Here is an 18,328-nt window from a genome sequence, read left to right as displayed (position 1 = left end):
CCTCCATTTAAAGGCAGAATAATATTCCATTGTATGTCCACTCATCTGATGATGGATATGTGGGTTGTTGCCACTTTTTGGCTATTGTGAACTATGCTGCTATGAACATGGGTGTACAAATACCTATTCAAACCTCAATTATTTTGGGCATATGCCCAGAAGTGGAATTGCTGCATTATATGATAATTTTATTTTTAATTTTTTAAAGAAGGACCATACTGTTTTCCACAGTGGCTGTACCATTTTACATTCCCACTAGCAGTGCACAAAGTTCCAATTTCTCATGTGAAGTGATAGTCTCATTGTGGTTTTGATTTGCATTTATGATGTTAAGCATCTTTTCATGAGCTTGATGGCCATTTACACCTTCTTTGGAGAAATGTTTAAGTCCTTTGTTCATTTTTAAATTGGATTGTTTGTTTTTGTGTTTATGTATTGTAGGAGTTCGTTATGTATTATGGATATTAACCCTTTATCAGATATATGATTTGCAAATATTTTCTCCCATTCTGTTGGGGTGCCTTTTCACTTTTAAAAAAAAATTTATTTTTATTTTTGGTTGCGTCGGGTCTTAGTTGCAGCACTCAGGATCTTTCGTTGCAATGTGCAGGCCCTTTGCTTCAGCGCCTGGACTTCTCTCTAGTTGTGGTGTGTGGACTCCAGAGCACATGGGCTCTGTAGTTGTGGTGTGCACAAGCTTATTTGCCCCGTGGCCTGTGGGAGCTCAGTTCCCCAAACAGGGATTGAACCCTCATTCCTTGCATTACGGGACAGATTCGTAACCACTGGACCACCAGGGAAGTCTCGTCTTTTCACCTTGTTGATAGTGTCCTTTGATGCACAAAAGTTTTTAATTTTAATGTAGTTCAATTCATTAATTTTTTTTTTGTTGCCTTTGCTTTTGATGTCGTAGCCAAAAAGTCATTGCCAAATCCAATGTCATGAAGCTTTTGCCCTATGTTTTCTTCTAAAACCCTTATAGTTTTGACTCTTACATTTAGGTGTTTGATTTATTTTGCATTAATTTTTATGTGGTGTTAGGTAAGGGTTTAACATCGTTCTTTTGCATGTGGATATCCAGTTTTCTCAGCACCATTTGTTTCAGCACCAACTTTCCTCATTGAATGATCTTGGCATCCTTGTTGCAAATCATTTGACCATATATTCAAGAGATTATTTGGGGACTCTATTTCATTAGTCTCTATGTCTTTATGTCAGTACCCCACTGTTTTGATTACCCTAGCTTTGCTATAAGTTTTGATATTTATCGAACTTAAATTACTTAAAACAAATTTAAGTGGCCAGTACTTTCCATCTAGGACATTTAAAGACCAGAAGACAGAGAGACATTTCAAGTTTGAAGTTCGACTACTTGTCATATTAGTTTTCACATTTACTCTCTGAGGCTCACACTAGGAATAGGGGGCATAATTAACTATATATACATTTCCTTTGAATGAGGAGAGGAAAATGGACTTGTGGCACCTGGTGGGGAAAATATGGTCACACTCTTCCTTGTTCTTTAGGGTACTTAATATTTTCTTTCGGGGGAGGGGGGATGTTATCTTCTTTTTAAAAAGCACAGGTGGTTCATACTCAGTATTTCTCTGAAACCTAAGGTGTGAATGTAGGGACACGTGACAGCAGACCAGAACGCTGATCATATCTCAGGTTTATTGTCACAGTGCTTTATTTACCATTCACATACATTATCACCGCTGATCCTCAACCCTATTTAGTGGGTGAGAAAATCCACTTTCGGAAGATTGAATAATTCCAGACCTACTAAATGGCAGAGCTAGCCTTTGAAAGCAGATCTTCCAACCAACTTCATAGCAGGCTTTCGTGAAGGACCAAGGTGTATTCGTTCGCTCAACCCACGTTTATTGAGCACCTAGACGTGTCAGCAGTGTTGTGGGCTCTGGGAATCGACCGCAAACCACAAGCCAACTTAAAACTCCATGAGGCAAGACCTCATCTGTGTTGCTCACCGTAGCTAGTGCAGTAGATAAAGGTCTCAGGTTTGCGTTCCCCGTCACCTCTGTAAAGTAGCCCTTTCCCACTGTTCTTTTTTTAAAAACAATGTCTTACGTGTTTCTATTTATCGATTGATTTGGCTGAGTTGGGTCTTAGGATGCGGGGCTCTTTTTAGTTGTGGCCCGCGGGGGGCCGCCTTAGTTGCCGCGGGGCAAGTGGGAGCTTCTCCAGATCCAAGACTGGGGATCGAACTCGCCTCCTTGAGGCGGGTTCTTAACCACTGGACCACCAGGCCAGTCCCTCCCGTTATTCTGATTGCAGCACCCGGCTGTTCCTCTTCAGAGCGATCTTCCGGTTTCCTAGTGGCAAGTTCGATTCCTGCCAGACTTTCCCCTCTGCCCTCAAGTTAAGCTCCAATGGGGTGGGGATCTCGTTTTTTTCTATTCCTCACCGTGTCCCCACTCCTTTCTGGGTGCCTAGCACATAACTGGACCTCAGGAAATATGTATTCATCACCTGGATGGTTGTCACGTCACGCAAACTACTTCTAACGTCAACGGCCCAAGGCTCCTCCAGACCGCGCCTTGGGGGACCTCGATAGCCACGCCCCTCCGCTGTCCCGCGAAAGAAACCCCGTCTTGGCCCCGCCCCCAGCATGACGCAGGCGCACGTGACGCGCACCGGCGCGCGCTGTTTCCGGAAGTCGCCCCCGCGGTCTCCACCGCTGCTGCCTGCGCTGCTGCCGCGGAGCTTCGCGAGTGGAACGGCCGAGGCGGGCCCGGGTGGGGCCGCGGGCCTGGCTGCTCTGCAGAATGGAGATAATCAGGAGCAGTGCGTGTCAGCCCTGCACCTCCCCGCGGCCCCGCGGCCCCCCGTCCCCGGCCTGCTAGGCCCGGGCCACGGCCGGTCTCCTTGGCGGGGCCTGGGGCAGAGGCAGCCCCTCAGGGGTTTGCTCCCCTTTTGCGCCTGTTGGGGGGGATTATTCCTCTCCGTGCACCCCTCGGGGCCTTGTCGTCCCTCTTCCCCGAGCACCCCCCCCCGCCCCCCAGGGCCTTATCCCTTTCAGGCTGGTGCACCCCGCGGGGCTTGTTTTCTCCCGGGTCTGTGCACCCCTCGGGGACTTGTCCTTCCGCCCTAGGAGACTCAGGAGCTCCCCGGCCCTCCTTCCCTCCCCCGCTGGAAGCCCGTGGGCAGGACGCCAGGCCATCGGTTCTGAGCCTCTTCTCGGTTTCTCCGCAGATTTTAAGAGTAATCTTCACAAAGTGTACCAGGCCATAGAGGAGGCAGACTTCTTCGCCATCGATGGGGAGTTCTCAGGTATCCCTCGCTTGCAAGCTCGAGGCTGGCACCCTTGCAGTGCATAGCCAGGCCTGCTCCTGCCCCCCTACCCGCTGCGCCCCGGCCCGGGCTTGTGCCTGCTGGCCGCTCCCCCCTGTGTGTAGCCTTGGGCAAGTTGCACGAGTCTCCACGTGTCCTCTTAAATGTTTCAAAAGCACGGAAGAGGCGAGGTGGGTTTTGTGACTTGGTTTGTGGTTGTTGGATCTCTCAGGGTTGCAGATAGAGGTGAACAGGTTTTGGTGCTGCTTAAAAACAGTTGGACGTGTGTGTGAGACGGAGCTTGAGAGTTAGGGTCAGGCTTTTGTGTGTGTGTGTGTGTGTGTATGTGTGTGTGTGTGTGTGTGTATGTATGGTGAAATACACATAACATCAAATTTGTCGTTTTAACCATTTTTAAGTGGTTTTGAAGTTCAGCGGTATTAAGTACATTCACATTGTGCGTGCATCTCCACCATCCGTCTCCAGAACTTTTTCATCTTCTGGAACTGAAACACTCTACCCGTTGAACAAAAATTCCCAACTCCTCTCTCCCCTTCTGCCTCTGGCAACCACTGTTTCTGTCTCTGTGAATTTGACTAGTTTAGGCATTTCCTGTAAGTGGAATCATACAACATTTGTCCTTTGTGACCGACTTCAGAGTTGGACTTTTGCAGATAAATGAGGGTGTTCCTTTAGGCATTAGTGGCAGTGTTCATTGCCTGCCTTGGCATGGGTGTGCTTGTGTGTCTGATACTTTATGTACTAACAGCTATAATTGCAAGGTTTTTTCTTTTTGGCTCCAAGGTACCTACTTTTGGTATAGATAAGCACTTTTGCTTTAAGTTTTATGTATTTCAAGGACTTCAGCTCTTTCTAAAGGAATCTACGGTGGAGGGCGAGTAGGTAATCTTTGGCTTTAATTAAGCATGCAGTTTCTAGTTGGAGTCTATTCCCTGGAAAGCTGAGGGTTTTCACCACAAATAATTGTCTCTTGACCTTGAGTATACCTCTGTTGTGTAGACGTTACTCCAGACTGTTGACCAACACTCCTCTGCCAATAATGCGCATCAGGATTTGTTGCTGTCTGATTATGCATTCATCTTTGAAAGCAGCAAAGCTTATTGAATCATAGAGATTTTCTTAAATCATGACTGTTTTGAAACCTAATTTTTTTTACTGAATTATAATTGACCAATTATATGTTTCAGGTGTACAACAGTGATTTGATATCTTCATATACTGTGCAATGATCACTGGGCACTAAGTCTAGTTACCATCTGTTACCTACAAAGTTATTGTTGGCTATATTCTCAGTGCTGTAGCTTATTTATTTTATTAATGAAACTTTGTATCTCTTAAACCCCTTCACCTCTTTGGCCTCCCCCCCCCCCAACCAGCAGTTTACTCTCTGTATCAATAAGTCTCTTTCTGTTTTGTTTTGTTTCATTTCTTTTGTTTTCTAGATTTCACCAATAAGTGAAATCATATGGTATTTGTCTTTCTCTGTCTGACTTATTTCACTTAGCATAATATCTTCTAGGTCCATCCATGTAGCAAATGGCAAGTTTTTATTCTTTTTTATGGCTGAGTAATATTTCTTTACACATATATACATCTTCTTTATCCATTCATCTATCCTTGAACACTTAGGTTACTTCTATGTCTTTGCTGTTGTAAATAATGCTGTAGTGGACTTCCTAGGTGGCGCAGTGGTAAAGAATCCACCTGCCAATGCAGGGGACACAGGTTCGAGCCCTGCCCTGGGAAGATTCCACATGCCACGGAGCAACTAAGCCCGTGCGCCACAACTATTGAGCCTGTGCTCTAGAGCCCGTGAGCCACAGCTACTGAGCCCATGTCCCGCAACTGTTGAAGCCCACGCGCCTAGGGCCCGTGCTCCACAGCAAGAGAAGCCACTACAAAGAGGAGCCTGTGCACCACAAGGAAGAGTAGCCCCCGCTCGCAGCAACTAGAGAAAGCCCGTGTGCAGCATTGAAGACCCAGCACAGCCAATAAATAAATAAATAAATGTTAATTAAAAAAAAGAATTAAAAAAAAATAATGCTGTAGTGATATAGGCATGCATGTATCTTTTAGAGTTAGAATTATTGAAGAAAAAATAATTTTTATTTTCTTCGGATAAATATCCAGGAGTGGAATTGCTGGATCATATGTTAGTTCTATTTTAACTCTTTTGAGGAAGCTTTATACTATTTTCTGTAGTGGCTGCATCAGTTGACGTTCCCACCAACAGTACACGATGGTTCCCTTTTCTCCACAATCCTTCCCAACACTTGCTATTTCTTGTGTTTTGAGATTAGCCATTCTGACAGGTGTGAGGTAGTATCTCAAGATTGTTTTAGCTGTTCAGGGTCTTTTTGTGGTTCCATACAAATTTTAGGATTATTTGTTCTAGTTCTGTGAAAAATGCCATGGGTATTTGATAGAGTTTGTATTGAATCTGTAGTTTGCTTTGGGTAATATGGGCATTGTAACAGTATTAATTCTTCCAGTTCATGAGCACAGCCTATCTTTCCATTTATTCACCAATGTCTTCAATTTCTCTTACCAATGTCTTATAGCTGTCAGAGTACAGGTCTTTCACCTTCTTGGTTTATTTCACCTTTTGGAATTTTATTCTTTTTGATGCAGTTGTAAATGGGATTTTCTCTCTTTTTTTCTTTCTCTTTTAATTCTTCTTTTTGATAGTTTGTTATTAGTGTATGGAAGTTTACAACAGATTTCTGTATGTTAATTGTGAATCTTGCAACTTTACTGAATTCATTTATTAGTTCTAATAGTTTTTTGGTGAGGTCTCTGTAGGGTTTTGTATATTTGAAATCTGTTTTAGACACTGAAACTGCCCATTCTCAGAATGAAACATTCACATCTCTAAATTCATTATTATAGAGTTTAGCTTGGTAGCCAGTGAAATTAATGCTAATTTTGAAAAAGCTAAGTAAGGAGCACTTCCAGTTAATTTTAATTCATAAAAATATGAAATTATAGAGCCATTGAATAGTGGACTGACATTTTCTCATTAGCATTTATTAACAAGTTAAAAACATTTATTTCTTAAAATCTAGGAATCAGTGATGGACCTTCAGTCACCGCATTAACAAATGGATTTGACACTCCGGAAGAAAGGTATCAGAAGCTTAAAAAGGTAAGCGAATGTGCTAGAAAATCTTTTTTTTTTCCTCCATGTTGCTCTTGCATATGTTGAAATATGGAGGAATATAATCATTAAACTTGCCCATTAACTTCTCAGCCCCAGCTATGAAATGATATTTTAGTGGTATTTAAAACAACAGCAAAAATAATCGTTTGCTGGAAAACCTTTTCGGGAAGGTTTAGTATGTTCAGTGTTCATCTGATTTACAGGAAATATGATGTGGTTATTTTAATCATTTGGAAATAGGTTTACAATGATACTCCGGATGGGGGATAGGTGCTTCATTGGGAAAATTATTAAGAAATATATATAAATTAATAATGCTTCTGATAGATCATCTGTAATCTGTTCTAATCAGAAGTATTCTGCCAAAGTCAAGTAGAGGAATCAGAAAACCCACCTGATTGAGAATACTGTTGCTCACGTCAACTATACAGCACTGTTTTGACAGATGTTTTATTTCCCTTTTCCAGCATTCCATGGACTTTTTGCTGTTTCAGTTTGGCCTTTGCACTTTTAAGTATGACTACACAGATTCAAAGTAGGTTGTTTTAAGTGGTGGGAGTTCTTTTGTCATGACATAATGTAACCCCCTAAGTCTCCTTTTATCTTATTTTCCCCAGGTATATAACAAAGTCTTTTAACTTCTATGTTTTCCCGAAACCCTTCAATAGAGCCTCACCAGATGTCAAATTTGTTTGTCAGGTTAGTAGTATAATTGAGTTGTTTTTTTTCTGTTATGAATTGCTGATGAGGCAGTGTGGAAATGTGGAATCCGAATTCTCTTTAAAATTTGGTTCTGACCCTAACTTTGAGCTTTGGGCACATCATTTCACCTCTCTGACCTTCAGTTTTAGGGTTGTAAATTAATGACATCCCCATCTTCCCTTTTACTTGAGAATGAGTTAAGGAATGATATGTAAGAGACAGGCAGATGGAAATGGGAACACGAGCTTTATCATTAGTAAAGCTGAATTTGAGGCCACAGCTTCGTAATGCGACTCTTTGGGGGATTTTTACTGTCTTACCCCTGAATTGAACCTACAGATTAGGACCTTCAGGCTTCTTCCCACCCCATTCTCATTGCGCTGCTCTCCAAGGTTAGTTTTATTTTCTGGAAGAGCAGAGTATGTGTGTATCCTCTCTGGAAAGAGAGAACCTAAAAGGGGCTAAGTTATATATGCTCAGTTTCTTTTCCCAAGCTCACCAATTAGGGAAGAGAGGGCACAAAAAAACCACTGTTTCCTCCTGAGGAGGAGAGGACTGACTTTATGAGCCAAGGTAGAGATTTAAGGAGGTTCCCCTTTAGAACACCCCTTTTAGAGTTGTAGCTAATCTGGTAGACACTCAGTTAATATCAGTTTCCCCTTTCTGCTCTCTTATTAATCTTATACAATGGATAAAGTGAATGTGAATAAGTGTATAGTGTATGGATATGTGATGAAAGCTGAGTGTTGGTCTTTTCTCCCTTATAAACTTATGCCTCAGCTTCTCTCCCCGTAGCAACATTAGTTCCTTTGAGTCTTCCCATTTTTCCTTTTTCTTGCATGTAAGTAGTAATGCAGTTAAGAAAGCCTAGAGGGTAGGCTTGTAGTGACTGAGTCATGTCAGATTCTTTCTGTGATAAGGCAGGATCTAAACGAAATTGTGCATTAATTGTATGTCTAAGGCTGAAGAGAAGGTAATTTTGGTCTTGTAACCTGAATTTTTCTTAAATTAGCAAATAAACCATAGTTGGTATTTCTTTACCTTGCAATCAGTTAACAGCTATGTACCAGTCACCTTAGTATAGGGTACTTAATTAAACAGTATTTATAGATTTCCACTGAGGGAAAAATAGGCTCAGTATGGAATGTGTACGGATGTAGTTTTCCAGCAGTACCTGGAAGAGACATTTAAAGTGGATTCCATGGCTTTAGCCAGGAGTTAATCAAACAAATGCAAACAGTAGCAATGAGACACCTTGGGGATGATGCTTTGTTCTAAAAGACCAACACAAACACAGTTATTCTAGGAAGTGAATTGGAAACAGATCAAAAGAACCCTACCCATTGTCAAAGACATTCTGTGACTACACCTGGAACATGCAGTTCTAGTAGCCAGCCACTCCTTAAAACAAAGACAGACATCATAGACTTGAAGACTGGCCAGAGACTGATGTCTAAAATGGACAGTGGAATAAAAATAGTGTCGTTCTCTATTCTGGAAAAGCAGAGGCAGAGAAGAGGTTTAGGCTTAGTAAGTAAATTTGTGAATTGTATGGATAAAGTAAATGATAGTATCTTTGAATTTTTTTCTTTTGTCCGCCGTCTAAGGTGGAATTTGTCTTGTTTAAATTCTGTGACTACAGCAGAGTTGTATCTTACAAGGAACTTAGCTTCTGGAGTCAGTGAGTAGGGTGAAAATTGTGTCTAGTCAAAAATCAGTCTTGAAAAGCTCTTATTACCCTTTCAGCAGGGAGAATTTGTGGGCAAAACAACTTCATATGCTCTTTGAAAAATAAGCATCTGTACACAGTGAGCCGCTCACTCTGGGCGGGATGTGGAGGAATGAGCAGCCTGAGAGCCATGCACGCTGTGGGAGACGTGCCTGTCCCGGGCGGCAGCAGCATAATTGCACACATCAGCTTTGTCTTCAGCTCCTCTTTTTCTTGTCTTCTCCTTCCTTTTTCTGGCTGAACATCTATAGTTGAATTCATAGAAGAAAATACATACACAGTCGTGAAAAATCGATACACTGCTGCTATCTAGAGAGTAAAAAACAAGTTTCTTTTTTTATCCTCTCTTCCCCATGCCACTTCATTCCCTATTTCACTCCTTTTATGTCCATATGTGCGTATACTCCTACGTCTACATATATATACACATAATTTTAGCTTTTTTCTCTAATACACACAGAATCATAATATTCAAATTTTATATAACTAGCATTTTCCATGTCTTCATGTTTCATAGTATGGATATGCTCTGATTTATTTAGTTGGAGTTTAGAAGTGTTCCAGTGGTTCCCTGTTTTAAACAGTGCTGCAGTCAGCGTGCATGTGTGTGTGTCTTGGTTATATGTAGGAATGTTTTATAGGATAGAGTCTCTCTCTCTAGAAGGGGAATTGCTGACTCATAGAGCTTATGTATTTAACATTTTGATAGATGCCTCAAATTGTCCTTCCCAAGTAGCTGTGCTCATCTTTTGAATCCTGAAAATGGTACATTTAGGACAAACCAGAGATAGCGGTTAGTAAACCACAAACAGATTTTGTTGGTTCAAAGAGTTTTTTCTTTATTTTGGTAAAAAATGCATAACCTAAAATTTACCATTTTAAGAGACTTTAAGTTCAGTGGCATAAAATACATTTTTTTGGGGGGGGTGCAACCTAGAGGGTATTATTTGAGTGCAAAATAAATAGCTTCAAAAAGGGTATAGGTGAATCTCTGACTCTGGATTTTTAAAGAAGGAAGTTAGGATGTCTTGGAGTCTAGTGATAGCAGGGACAAAAATGCCTTTCCATAATCCATCTTTTGGTGCCTCTGTCAGTGATGGAATATTAGGGGGGCAGAGTTATGAGAATACTCAGGCATGGTAGATAGAAAGGCTCATGGCCCAGGTCAGAAGGCATTGGGTCTTGGTTCACAGCACGGTAGAAAGGGAAGATGTGGGCGGAATGGTTGCTTATTTTAAACCACAGAAAACCTGGACATGATGGAAAATAATGTGCCTGTACCCACGTGTGTGTGCATGTGTGTGTATTTGGTAAGATGCCTTTTTATATATCATCATATTTTAAAAAGAATTTGTGGGGTAATAAAGATATATACAGTATATAAAGGTATTTACAGTATATAAAACCTTCTAACATGGGAGTAAAAAAATAAGTAAATGAAAATTTGGAAGAAAAGAAAAATGAGGATATGATTACTGTGTTATGATTAGAACACAGAATTTGTGTCAAAGAAAGTCTCACCTGTTTGTCTCTGAGCTTCCTACCAGCCAAGAAAAGGGGGAAACACACAGTCAGTTCTGTGGCCCATAGGATCGAAACAGGCCTAGGCTCAGGAAAAGTTCAGCTTTCCTCAGACTAGAGACCTCAGAACATTTCCCCTTCTGTTATCATGAAGAAATCATTAATGTAGAAGACCTTGTCTTCAGTGGCATCTCTAAAGTGAGTACGGTAGTGAGTTACTGGAACTGGTACAGCGTCCCTCAGCCTAGACTGGTGGTATAATGTCATATACAGCTCAGGAACGTAGTTCTGTGAGGGGCCAGATTAAAATGACTCCAGTGTGCTGCCTTCTAATGTTCTGCCCTAAAACAAGAGTAAAATTAGAGAAGCTACAGTGATGTTTCCCACTCTTCAGTCAGTTGTGTCAGAGCTTTGTGAAAATTTTCCCATTCTTGTGTAGTATTATTTACTTAATATTTTTATTAACATTTACTTATATATTTTGACTTACCCTAGGCTTGAGATATGTGTTTAATAAGTCTCATTACTGGGAATTTTTCTCTATTTTGATCTTGAATGTAAAGAACATCCAATTAAGATTTTGGGACTTCCCTGGTGGTCCAGCTCAGCCAAAAAAAATGTTTTTTGGGCTTTCAGAATCTAAGTTAAAGTGAATATTGACACGTTATAACTTGCACCTATTTGCTACCTTAAACTTGAACCTGGGGTGAGATAATAGAAATGCATTTAATTTTTATTTACGATCTCCTAGTCAGTACAGCCATTAGGAGTTTCCTGCCTACTGGGAAGATGTATGTTCACCAAGTGAGATTTTCTTAAATATTGTGAAACAAGGATATTTGTTTATAAAACAAGCTATAAAGGGGAAGAGCCCAGATAGTTGAAGTGAATGGCTGGATGATCTGGCAGCCGTGGAGCAGAAACGCCTTGTCCTCTGACCTCTGGCGTGCTGCCTCCTTGCCTGGTTGCCTTTGTTTACTCGCCTGTGTTCGTTCTCTGCTGCTGTTCACACACCTGCCACGAACATCACCAAAATCCCTGTTCTGTTTACTCTTGTTTCAGAGCTCAAGCATTGACTTTCTAGCAAGCCAAGGATTTGATTTTAATAAAGTTTTCCGCAATGGTAAGATTATGTTTGCCCTCTCGTTAGAGCTCCTAAGTCCGGATTTGGTTGAGAATTATCTTTTTGTGCCTGCTGTCTGAGGCAGGAGCTCAGATTTCCATTCCATCCTGTGCAGCCATAGAGCTTTCATTGCGCTCCCTTTTTAAGGCCTGGTCCATCGTGAACTGAGCAGGGGAGGAGGTGCTACCTCATTTAGCTCTAATGAGGCCTCTCAGGCTACTGGTTTCATTGAGTGGAGCTTATTCTACCGCTGGCGTGACCTGGTCACCTGGCAGACCACTAGTGGGAAGTGCGTTCCTGTTTTCTTTCAGTGAGACCAGTGTTACGGTGTTGTTTTTTAAAAAGCAGCCACATTCTAGTAATACAGAGGTGGTCTTTGGAGGAAAAAAGTCTGCATAGTCTGCACAGTCCTGAAGGCTGACTTGCTGGCGTGGTAGGCTGGGAGGAGCCTGTGGGGAGGGACCGAGTCCTGTTCCTTATCCCTGGAGCAGAACACGATTCCTCTTCCGTATCAGGGAAGTGATCGTTGAACATTCAATGAATGAGCACTGGACCAGAGTGGTTTTCCTTCCTCCATTCATTTATTTCCCGAAAAGTACTGGGGAAGGCCTCTGGTTTGCCCAGCAGTGTCAAGCGCCTGCTGCTGTAAGGGCAATAGTTACTTTTCACTTAATTATTCTCGTAAATTGTATTTATTCCCATGGTGAATGTATTATTGAGTGAGGTAAGGAAGGAGATTTTTCTCAGCGACGATTCTAGAACAGAGACTCCAACTAAAGCCTCTTCCCCTCAGCTTGATCTCTTTGCAGGGCCTTTAACACCCACGTCATGTTGTTTTTTAATTGCTTCAGTGGTGCTGCATCTTCATGTCTAGTGATGATTTTGATTTTTGGAAATACTGAAAAAAATTTGGAATCCAAACTGCTTAACTGAGTGGGCGAACCAGCTGGGTAACACGATTTGGGTATAATAAAATAATTTGTTTTGGCTCATACCTGACTCTGAAAGCCATTATAAAACACAAGGTCCAAACATAGTTAGAGCACCATGATGGAATAAGTGCAGAAATCTTTTGAAGGAACTGCTTTAACCAGACTCATATGAATGTGTAATTTCCAGCCTGACGGTTTTATTTTCATAAAAGGAGAGAAACAGCTCCACTGGAGGATATCTCACTCTCTAGTTTTGTAGCCAGACCTTGGAATATTTTAGTCACAACTGCATCAGAGCTCTCAGGCCATCTGTCATTACCAAGACTCTTACCCCTGTGCTGTTGTAGGTACTTTAATTCTTACCTAGACCTTCACTTCTCTTCCTCATCACATCTTTCCATTCAGGGTCCGCAAATGCCACACCACTTTCTCCTGGCGCTCTTCTTGGAAGTGCCTTTGACTTCCTTGTCTGAAATGGAACCAGGTGACTCCTCTTACCCTTCCTGCTGCAGCTTCCCCGCAAGCACAGATGGTTTCAGCTCTGTCATTGTCTCTGCAGCCAGGCGGTGGTAGGCATGGCACCTTCAGTCCACTTGAGTGCCCTCTTCTCAGGAGCCACCATTCTATCCAGGGCTGTGTCACCAGCTCTGCCGTCCCTCTTTCTGCTGACTCCCTGTGGCTTCACCGGCAGCCTTGGCTTTGGCTCATCGTCTTTCCCTCCATTCCTACATCTCTTCTCCTTCTGGGTGACTCCAGCATCCACAAGGTCGACCAGCAGATGCTCCGTTTCATCTGTTTCTTGGCCAGGTGGTCAGCAGTCCTTGCTTCTGCCTCCCTGTAGCCCTCCGCTCCCTGGGTAGCATCGTGGGTCTTATCAGCATCTTCACTTCTCTTTGACAGCACCACCTGTTGTCTTTCTCTTCTACGTACTTGAGTACCTCGTTTCAGCCATCAGTGGGTCTCCATTGCTTTTTCACTGTTGGTTACCTTCTGCTCTCCTGTCTTGACTTCTCTCCTTGTCCACCTGGTCCGGCGTCATCCCTTCTTCCAGCCTTTGCTCCTCTTTCCCTACATTGCACTGGTCCAGCTAAGTCCCAGCCCTAGTTGGATCTGATCATCCACCTTCTCTGTTTCTGAGCATCTGAATTTTGCAGGAAAACGTGACACACCTGAGCTAACTCGCCTTTTTAAATTCACGACCACAAGCTTTAAGTCAGGACTCTGTTGTGCTCAAATATCCTACTTTTCTGACTTAGAAATTCCCTTTTCAGCTCTCCGTGATGTCTGTGTTTTTACCATCTCTCTCCAGACCTCCCGCCCAGCTGATGACCATGCCTCTCAGTGAAAACAGAAGCCGTCAGGGAAGAGCCACTTGGTGTTCTCACCACCAGACCCGTGGTCTCCCCCGAGCCTCGCCTTAGCCTTTTCACTTCTCTTCTTACAGAGAAGAGGAGGCCCCGTACCTGTCAGAGGCTCGTCCCTGCCTCCTCGTCAGCCACTGGCTCTTCCGCCCGCCCTTCTCTCTCCTGGATGTTTGCCCTTTTCTGTGGATCATTCCATCACCTTTTGTAAACATGCTTTGTAAAAGTGCAGAGCTTCTTAATCTAGGCCGCGGGCTGCCTTCCTGCCATGGATAGATGTCAGAAGTCTTTGAACTTGAAGAAGGCGGTGTGGACTTCATATCCACATTTTCTCTAACCTTGAACTGAGTTTGTTCGTCTCTTCTGTTAGGAATGTAGGCAGCAACCCAGCAGTGCCCGCAGTAGCTGGGAGCTTGTCCTCGGTGAAATCCCAGGTATCTTCAAGTGGCATTTCAGTTGTGGCAGGTATCTTGAATATTCTTTACCTTCATCAGTACTTTGAAACTATTGTAGTTACTTCACCTGCCATTAGGTCCTGTTATTTAACATGTTGACCAGGAAGCTGATATCCTGTTTGTTACATCATAGATTAAAAAAAAGAATTTTTGGTAACTATTTCAATATAATTACTTTTCTTTACAATCTTGTGTATTTTATCTTGTGCATTTGAAAACGTTCTGGGGAAGGGTCTGTAGATTTCACCCGACCGGCAAAGGAGCTGGTGGCATGTAAAGCTTAAGCAGGCCTGCAGGAACATCTCTGTCTCGAAATAACTCCAACCAGAGCAAAGCCATCGCCCCTCACTGATTCCGCATCCCCTTTCTGCTTCTGGCCTGTGATGCTCCCACTCAGAGCAGAGCATCTCGATTGAGGTGTGTGCTCTCACCGTTCCTGCCTCCAGTTTTTCCTTCACGCACCCCAGCTGGCCTGCCCTCTGCATCCCTCCAAGGACACTGTTGGTCGCCCGTGCCTGCCGTGATCTCAGACCCCGTGGATCCTTCTTTGTCCTCATCTTCCTCATCATTCCTCCACCTTTGGCGGAATTTTTCCCGGCTGATTGCTCCCTCCTTCCCTAGATGTTCTCCTCCATCTTTGGGACACTTCGTTCCCTCCTGTCTCCCTCTGGGCTTCTCCGTGTCCTGATTGGCTCTTTCTCATCTCGCCAGTTTCCACATATTACTTTTCCTAGTTGGTTTCATGTAGTCCATGGCTTGTTTTATTTTTTATTATTAAATTCTTATTTCGAAATAATTTCAGATTTATATAAATGTCGAAATACCACAAGGAATTCCTGCTACCGTCCCTCTGGGTTTCCCAGGTGTTAGCATTATACTGTTTGCTTTGTCGTCCTTCCTCTAATTTCATATATGTTTATATATCTGTATCTATCTCTATCTCTATATCTATAAAATTTTTTTCCTGAGCCATTTTGGAGTAAGTTGCAAACATGATGTTCCTTATTCCTAACTACTTCAATGTGAATTTTCCTAGAAACAAGAGCATTCTCTTATACAATACAGTAATCCAAATTAGGAAATTGACATTGCTACAGTACTGTTACCTCATTTGCAAACATATTAGGTTTTGCCACTTACAGCAAAAGAGAAAAAATAATTTCCCTCCTGTCCAGATTCCTTCCAGCATCACTCGTTGCCTTTAAACTGTTGTATCTCTTTGCTCTTTTTAAATCCGTGATAGTTTCTCAGTCTGTCTGATTTTAGTACCTTGGCATTCTTGCACAGGGGAGGCTAGGTATTTTGTAGCATGCCTCTCAGTTTGGGCTTTTTTGATGTTTTGTCAGACAAGTCCAAATGCCTCTGTTCGTCTCATGCTGCAGACGTGGGTGTCTGTGGTGCTCGGTGCCTCATCAGAAGGCAGGCGATGTCACCCTCGTTACTGATGACTGTCACGGATGTGTTTTTCACTTGTAGAAAATACGCGTGCAATTTATCATCGTACCCATTTCTAAGTATACAGTCGTATTAAATACACTAATAGTGTTCTGCAGCTGTTGGTGTTTTTAACGTTGATCACTTTTTCACCAATTAGTTTTAGCATCCATTGATGATTCTTGCTTGAAACAATTATTATTGCTGACAAGTGGTGATTTTTTAATTCCACCCTTCTTTCTACAAAGACGTTAAGTGTCCCATGGCTTTGAATGCCACCCATGTCCTGATGTCACCTAAACTTATATCTCGACACCTGTCTCCTGAGATTTGGGCTTACATCTGCAACTCTTCATTTATATATACATCCCTAGGTGATTTGATATATCCAGGAGGTAGCTTTTGATTTTCATCACTTGGGCCCCAAGTCTATTCTTTGCCTTGTTTTCCCCACTTCAGTAAGTGGCCCTACTGCTGTCCCAGTTGCTTAAACCTAATAGTTACATGTCATTTTTGATTTTGTCCTTCTCTTTCTCCCTCACCCCCAGTTTGTCAGCAGGTTCTAGCTCTCCTATCTCTGGAATCATTCCCTCCATCTCTGTAGATTAAGCCGAGGTCATAAAGTATGATCCTCTGCCTATTTTATAAACAAAGCTTTATTGGGACACAGCCATACCCATTCATTTACCATCGTGTGTGACTGTTTTCATGTTACAAAGGTGAGAGTGAAGTAGTTGCAACAGAGATCCCCGTATGGCCCACAAGCCTAAAACGTGTACTGTTTGTCCCTTTGAGGAAAAGTCTGCTGACCTCTGATCTAAGCGGTTGTCTCTGGCCTGGATAACCAGAGTGGACAGTTCCTTCCAGCCGACCTCCCTACTTCAGCTCTCAGAGGAGCCCAGATGATTTTTTTTTTTTTAAGCTCTCTATTGGAATGTAATTGCTTTACACTGCTGTACCAGTTTTTGCTGTACACCAGAGTGAATCAGCTGTATTTATACATATATCCCCATATCCCCTCCCTCCCGTGATTCCTTCCCACCCTCCCTATCCCACTCCTCTTAGTTATCACCCATCATCGAGTTGATCTCCCTGTGCTATGCAGCAGCTTCCCACTAGTAGCTGTTTTACATTTGGTAGTGTGTGTATGTCATTGCTACTCTCTCGCTTCATCCTGGCTTCCCCTTCACCCCCCACTCCCCACTCCATGTCCTCAAGTCCGTTCTCTACAACTGCATCTTTATTCTTGCCCTGTCACTGGGTTCATCTGTACCATTTTTTTAGATTCCATATAATGAGTTAGCATATGGTATTTTTTTTTTCTCTTTCTGGCTTACTTCACTCTGTATGATAGACTCTGGGTCCATCCACCTCACTACAAATAACTCAATTTCATTCCTTCTATGGCTGTGTAATATTCTATTGTATATATGTGCCACGTCTTCTTTATCCATTCCAGATGATCTTTAAAAGCATGGAGCAGATAATGTGATTATCTTGCTTAAAACCTGATAGCATCCCGTTGCTCTTAGAATAAAGTAAATTCTTACCATAGCTTGTAAAGGCCTGTGTAATCTTGCCCCATCCTCTCCAGCCTGACATTAATGCCATTCTCCTGCTCACAGCTTCCTTGCTGTTTCTGGAACAGTCCAAGCCATTTCCATCCTCTGGGCACTTATGCTTGTTCCCTGCCTGAAACACTCTTCTTCCAGCTCCTTCATGTCTGATTCATTCTTACCCTTCGGGTTCTCCCTCCCGGTGGCCTTCTCTGGTCACCCTAAGGTCGTTCCTGTGGGACTTCCCTGGTGGTCCAGTGGTTAAGACTCCACCTTCCAGTGCGGGGATGTGGATTCAGTCCCCGGTCAGGGAACTAAGATCCCACGTGACATGTGGGGTGGCCAAATAAAACACAGACCCTGCCCCCGCCATGATTCTAAGGCTGTTTCCTTCACTGCAGAGCAGGGTAAGTCTGCCTTACTCACTCTGAGCTCACGGGTGCCTGATGCAGTGCCTGGCACAGCGTGAGGGCCAAATCACAATTTGTTGAAAGGAGAATGAATGAATGCGTGAATGGAGTGAATGAACAGACAAACACAGTTCAAAATCATTTGCTTTTTCTGTTGATTTTTTGAGCCATAGTTAAATATGGTCTTTCCTGAGTCTTTTAGACCCTTTAGTTTGTTGCAAATGTTTATGCTAGACAGTGACTTCTGCTAACGCATCCTTTAAAAACTTCTGTTCAGGAATTCCGTACTTAAACCAGGAAGAAGAAAGACAGTTAAGAGAGCAGTACGATGAGAAACGTTTACAGTCCAATGGTGCAGGTGCTCTGTCGTATGTGTCTCCTAACACTTCGAAATGTCCCGTGACAATTCCTGAGGATCAGAAGAAGTTTATTGACCAAGTGATGTAAGTTCCTGAACTGAAACCAAACATGCGTTGAGTCCCGTGTCTTGGGGCAGGACCGACGTCTGTATCTCAGGCTGGTGCTTCACAATGCAGAGGTGCGATGTATGAGGGGCAGGATTTAACTGTGGCGTATCTGAGTTTGCGTAACAGCTGTCCATTGTAAATTGAGTTCTGTGTACCCTACTTA

General features: G+C 42.8%; 1 protein-coding gene across 2 annotated transcripts in view; it reads left to right on the top strand.

The window, feature by feature from the left end:
- Positions 1-2,680: 2,680 nt before the first annotated feature.
- The window catches only part of PARN (poly(A)-specific ribonuclease), a 156,625-nt gene continuing 140,977 nt past the window's right edge, over positions 2,681-18,328 (top strand). For both annotated transcript variants that reach the window (XM_057749113.1, XM_057749112.1), the window contains exons 1-7: positions 2,681-2,808; positions 3,217-3,294; positions 6,381-6,460; positions 6,943-7,010; positions 7,093-7,174; positions 11,490-11,550; positions 17,976-18,141. In XM_057749113.1, coding sequence (XP_057605096.1) covers positions 2,790-2,808; positions 3,217-3,294; positions 6,381-6,460; positions 6,943-7,010; positions 7,093-7,174; positions 11,490-11,550; positions 17,976-18,141 — 554 coding nt within the window. In that variant the 5' untranslated portion in view covers positions 2,681-2,789. The remainder of the gene's footprint in view (positions 2,809-3,216; positions 3,295-6,380; positions 6,461-6,942; positions 7,011-7,092; positions 7,175-11,489; positions 11,551-17,975; positions 18,142-18,328) is intronic.

Source organism: Hippopotamus amphibius, chromosome 9 (assembly GCF_030028045.1).
Source record: "Hippopotamus amphibius kiboko isolate mHipAmp2 chromosome 9, mHipAmp2.hap2, whole genome shotgun sequence".
In the NCBI taxonomy this organism is placed as follows: domain Eukaryota; kingdom Metazoa; phylum Chordata; class Mammalia; order Artiodactyla; family Hippopotamidae; genus Hippopotamus; species Hippopotamus amphibius.
The sequence above is the reverse complement of the archived record's forward strand: the minus strand, read 5'-3'. Positions and strand labels throughout refer to the sequence as shown.